Source organism: Anomaloglossus baeobatrachus, chromosome 1 (genome assembly GCF_048569485.1).
Source record: "Anomaloglossus baeobatrachus isolate aAnoBae1 chromosome 1, aAnoBae1.hap1, whole genome shotgun sequence".
Lineage (NCBI taxonomy): Eukaryota > Metazoa > Chordata > Amphibia > Anura > Aromobatidae > Anomaloglossus > Anomaloglossus baeobatrachus.
Window position 1 is genome coordinate 118,342,917 of NC_134353.1, and position 5,214 is coordinate 118,348,130.

A 5,214-nucleotide genomic window follows, 5' to 3' on the forward strand; every position below is an offset into this window, starting at 1 on the left:
TCCCCGACAGTAATATTTCTGACGGACAATTATAAGATGCGTTTAATTAATAATGAGACATGCACGTCATAATGATTTAGGCACATCTTACTCCAAAGTGCCTTCATTAAGAGTGGTGTGAAAATTCGCCAATCTTAATTAATCGGGTTTGTCACTAATACAGGGACTCATTCTGTTATGTTAGAAAGTCTAAAAATTGACCAAATTTATCAAAATTTACACAACCTATTAATTGGTTCACAAAAACTGAATGAGTCAGACCAGCAAAATGCCAAAACTTCTGCTTTTATCAGGGTGGTCACACTTGCTGATGAACAGTTAATCAAGATAATTTGATTAGCAGCATCTGGCTGCTACTTCCCTCTTAATGCCTATGGCACCTGTGAGGGTGTATGTCGTTTTTCATGCTGCTCTTCTGCATTTTGCACTGGTTTTTGTTAGAGAATGTAATAACACTGTTTAATTTTTCATGTGTTGTTCATCGATGATTGTATTTACCGAATATATTATTTCAAGGACCAGATGTTTTTTTTTAGTTTTTTTCAAGGGGGGGGGGGGGGGGGGGGGGGGGTTGTCAAGGCTTGATACATAAAACCTTAGAATTCCAAGAAAGTGTGTACAGTACGTACTTTTTCTCATGTCTACATGTGACCTACATCTTATTCATCTTTAACCTAATAAAAATAAATGTTCATTGTGCATCAGAATAGTGCTCACAACTTATCAACTGCGGGTCACAATGACCTGGTTACATCCACAGGAATTGTAAAACATCCGTGAATATTGCCAGATCATATCACATATTTCAATGCAATAGTTATCAATTTTTATTAATTTTACTTTTATAGCTCCATTATATTCCGCAGAAGTGATAATCACTGTCCCCATCGAGGCTCACAATCTATATTCCCTATCAGTATGTCTTTGGAGTGTAGGAGGAAGCTGCAGTAAACATGGGGAGAACATTCAAACTCATTATAGATGTCGTTCTTGGTGGGATTTCAACTCGAGACCCCAGGGCTGCAAACCAACAGTGCTAACCACTGAGCCACCATGCTCCACTAGTTAAGAGTCACTGAGTGTTTTCCATGTTCAGTAATCTTATCTATGTTCACTATTCCTAAAATGGATGCATAGGAATAATGTCTTAAAATGTATAATTTGGGGGGAATGCACCCTTCTTATATAAGGGTTAGAGATGAGGGAGTAGCTACAAGCCTAATTGAATTCATCTTGAATCTTGCCCCAAATATTTGATTCCCTGCAATCCCAGTTTTTGTCAACTCAATAAGCACAAATCCAGCAAAAATGGTGTCCGGAGAAAAAAATTAAAGAGATTGATAACCTGACCTACACCTTTTTTTCTTTGTTCCGGTCACTGGGATGGTCTTAGTTGGACCATCTTTTATGTTTTATGCTCAGGCTTGATCGCAACCTAAAAAAAATAAATAAATAAATAAATGAGCCTGAGTATGAGTTGGTATACATGTAGCTTGTAAGCTCATGTTCACACAGGCCATAAAACATAAAAAAAACAAAGAAGACAATAAACATATACCCTGCTGTAACTAAATAGGAGCATAATGTATATAAATAAACAGGGTACTTAGTAGACACATGGTGAGGTTTTAATATTAGAGAGTGTAGGTACTGTCCCAATTGGTACATCTTGTCGCGATGGGATGACTTTACGCTTTTTTGATCAAAAATAGTGTTTACTAAGTACCCTATGTTTATTCATATGCATTATGCTTCTATTTAGTTACATCAGGGTATGTGTCCATATTATTTTCTTCTTTGGTTTTTTGGTCGCAACCTAGTCGGCACAGTAGACCCCAAACCTGGCCCAGTGAAGACTGGATCAAAGACAACAATACTAGCAGGGCTGCACAGCAGGAGAGATGAGGGTCAGGGGGTTAATATTTTAGGTCTGCATATACTTCAGAGCATAATAATGTACACTGGATTTGCATCACATAATTTCCTGGCCAAATTCGAGCAAATATCAGCAGATGGGACTATCGGTCCATCACACAGAGCTGCTCTGTAGCCACAACCTGAGCGTGCTCTGGGAGAAAGTCCTGCTGTCTGCACCTGCTCAGCTGTCTGTCTCCAGAACTTCCCTGTACACGTAGCCGGGAGCAGGAGAGGACTTTCCAGTGTTAATTGTGGCCATTATGCCTCACTTCTGATCCGAGCAGATTGAGGCTGCAGAGCACGTCTGCACTTCTGCAGGCAGGGGGCATTTCTCTGCCGTTATCTTTCATGGGAGATATCCATAACAGATACCATTTTTCTATGGCTGAAGACAGAGTAATGTGCTCAGGATGCAAATGTTTCCTTGTGTCATTAATTACGTCCCTGCTTTTTGTTACAGCAACGCAATCCTGATGTTCGACACGTCGACTTGGAAATTTTATAGGAGACGAAGAATTTCCTATTCATGCAATTCATGGAGGAAGAGGAGAGGAGAAGGCTGAGCGAGAAGCTTCATTTCATTTTCCAGGGTGCATGCTCCATGACTAAATTGTAAATGAGCGCTGATCGCACTGCAATGCAAATGCCTCGCATAATAAGTCGTGTTTACAAGAGCATCTCGGAGTCCACGCTTGTAACATCATTACACTTATTGTGCCGGACAGAGGAAGCTTACGTTATTTATTTTGTAAATCTGCCGCACTTCAGTAAACCACATTGTTTTATTCCATTCCATTGGTATGAAAAATCGCTTTTAGCTTTTTTTTTTTTTATTTTGTTCCTTTTTCATCAGGAAGGATTTTTTTCTTTCCTTTCAGTTATTTTTTAATTTTTTTGCAGGTGTTAAAAGTAAATGAACCCTATACACTCCTGAATCATTGAGGCTATTCCGTCATCATATTTGTATGCGCATTGTATAAATCAAGACTTCTGTAATATAGTTTTAAGGGAGTGGTTAAGATGTTTGGGATTTTGGGGGGGGGGGGGTATAGGGTTTCGGAACTTTACCAACCCTTTTAGTTAATGCTGCTATATAAAATAGAACCACAGAGCTCCACACTACATGATGACAGGCCCAGCGTAGATTTACCAACTCATGGCCAGGGATCATACGTGTCCGCTGCTTGCTTGATATTTGCGAACATTTTCATTTTTGTTCTTTTTTTACTTGCTTTTTGGAATAATATTTATATGTAGCTTGCATTGGCAGAAAATAAGAAATCTAAGTGAGACTTGGTAGTTGTAGCCTCAGGTTTCAGATAATAAAAAGCTATGCAAGAAATGTAATCTTTGTTTTCAAGAGCTCGGCTTGCTGTGATTCAGTGTCTACCCTTAGTAGATAAAAAAAATAATAATAATCTATCCTGATCATATGGATACGTCGGTCAGAAGACATGGTTCTGATGACATTACGGTGTCCACCGAATTAGAACATAATGGTCCTCTTGAATTTCTGTAGCCAAAGATCTTGAAAATGAAGACAAATTAACGCAGGATGCCTAAAGAAAAATTCCAGCTGAGATCTGTTTTATAATGGATCCAATTTAAGAAAAATAGTTAAAACAGAAATGTAAAAAGATAAAGGTGGAAACAAAAGTTCAAGAACTGAAACTTTGTCTTCCGTTTGTATCAGATTTTGTTAGTTTTGAACAGATCCGTTTGTGTTTCTGTCACTAGTGTTCTGGCCATGCGCAGTGCGGAAAAGGCGGAACCATGAAACGGATAACAAAAGAGATGATGATCTATTATGATCCAATTACCATGTATGTTAATGTATAAAAAAAAAAAAAGACGTCTATCTGGTATCTGTTTTTTATTGGAAGTAAAGTTGTGCATTCCATTTGTTTGTTTTTATACCCTTTTCAAAAAGATGGACGCGGGTCAGAATAGATGCAAACTAAAAACTTTTTAAGAAAAATTAAAAATACATTCGAATGAGTTGTATAATAAAACATTTTATTTCCATTTTTATCCTCTAGTGGTTCTGAAAATTGGAAAAAAAAGCTGACACTAACATGTGAACACAGCCTAAATATAGAAAGGACAGCCTCTATTTGCTGAAAGTGTAACACTCCGTAAAAACCAATGTACTTGATATCAGAGTAACACAACACTGTACCTTTCAACTGGGGCATGTGCTTATAGGGGTCTTTTGATCCTTCCTACAAATTACTTTTACAAATCTCTATTGGCAGTGTGAAATCTTTAAGAAATGTTTGTACTTGAAGTGAATCTCCAAACTAAAGCCGAAAAAGGGGGTTGTCTCAAATTTGGAAGTTTATTTCCTATCCATGATAAGGGGTAGAGATGAGCCCACCCGTGGAAGTCCAGTTTGGCGGATTCAGCCGGATTTTAGATAGTTCTGTTTGGGACCTGGACTTGACCTGAACCCTAATGAAAGTCAATAATTGGGCAGTTCGGGTCTCTGACCATATGCAGCCAGCCATAAATGGAGCACCTGCGTGGCAGGATTTTCCATTTTTTTTTTTTTTTTATTCCTTTGGTGCACACTACATCCGATCACGTTATTACCTCCGGTGAGAGCCGTTCAAACACTGCAAGCGGCTCTCATTGGGCTGAGCACCGAGCGTACCCGAGCACAGTGATGCTTGAGTGGTTTTCATAATTAAAGCACTTGAGCTCTGTTTTCGTTTTTTTTTGTTTGTGTTTTTTTTTTTTTTTGGGGGGGGGGGGGGGGTGTTTTTTGTAAAATCTGTGTTTGGAACAAACACCAAACCTCGGGTTCGCTTATCTCTAGTTAGAGGCTCTGGAGAGCTTGTGTAATAGGACCTTCAGAGATAGCCAAGTGCTGTGCTCGACTAATCTTCAGCACCACTGTAAGAATCAATGGAGCTGCAGTGGACATAATGGACCACCTCTTCATTTATACGCTATTTGGGATTGTTGGAAGTCCCAGTGGTCAGACTCCTATCCCATGGATGGGGGATAACTTCCACATTTGAGAATATACCTGAAAACCTCACTTGTGACCCAGTGTCACATGGACATATTTGGTTTCTTTCTACCTGCCTCCACTAATTTGTCACACTCTGTGCACCTAGACGTGCGGCCATTTTGCTGTTAAAAGAGTAATGGTGCTACCAGTGGTGCTGTCACGCGGGTAATGGTGCTGCCAGTGGTGCTGTCACGTGGTAATGGTGCTGCCAGTGGTGCTGTCACGCGGTAATGGTGCTGCCAGTGGTGCTGTCACGCGGTAATGGTGCTGTCACGCGGTAA

At 39.6% G+C, this 5,214-nt stretch overlaps 1 protein-coding gene across 2 annotated transcripts in view; it reads left to right on the forward strand.

The window, feature by feature from the left end:
- Positions 1 to 4,649, forward strand: part of SLC30A9 (solute carrier family 30 member 9) — a 178,955-nt gene extending 174,306 nt beyond the window's left edge. For both annotated transcript variants that reach the window (XM_075347000.1, XM_075347001.1), the window contains one exon: positions 2,378 to 4,649. In XM_075347000.1, the coding sequence (XP_075203115.1) occupies positions 2,378 to 2,422 (45 nt within the window). In that variant the 3' untranslated portion in view covers positions 2,423 to 4,649. The remainder of the gene's footprint in view (positions 1 to 2,377) is intronic.
- The last annotated feature ends 565 nt before the right edge of the window (positions 4,650 to 5,214 follow it).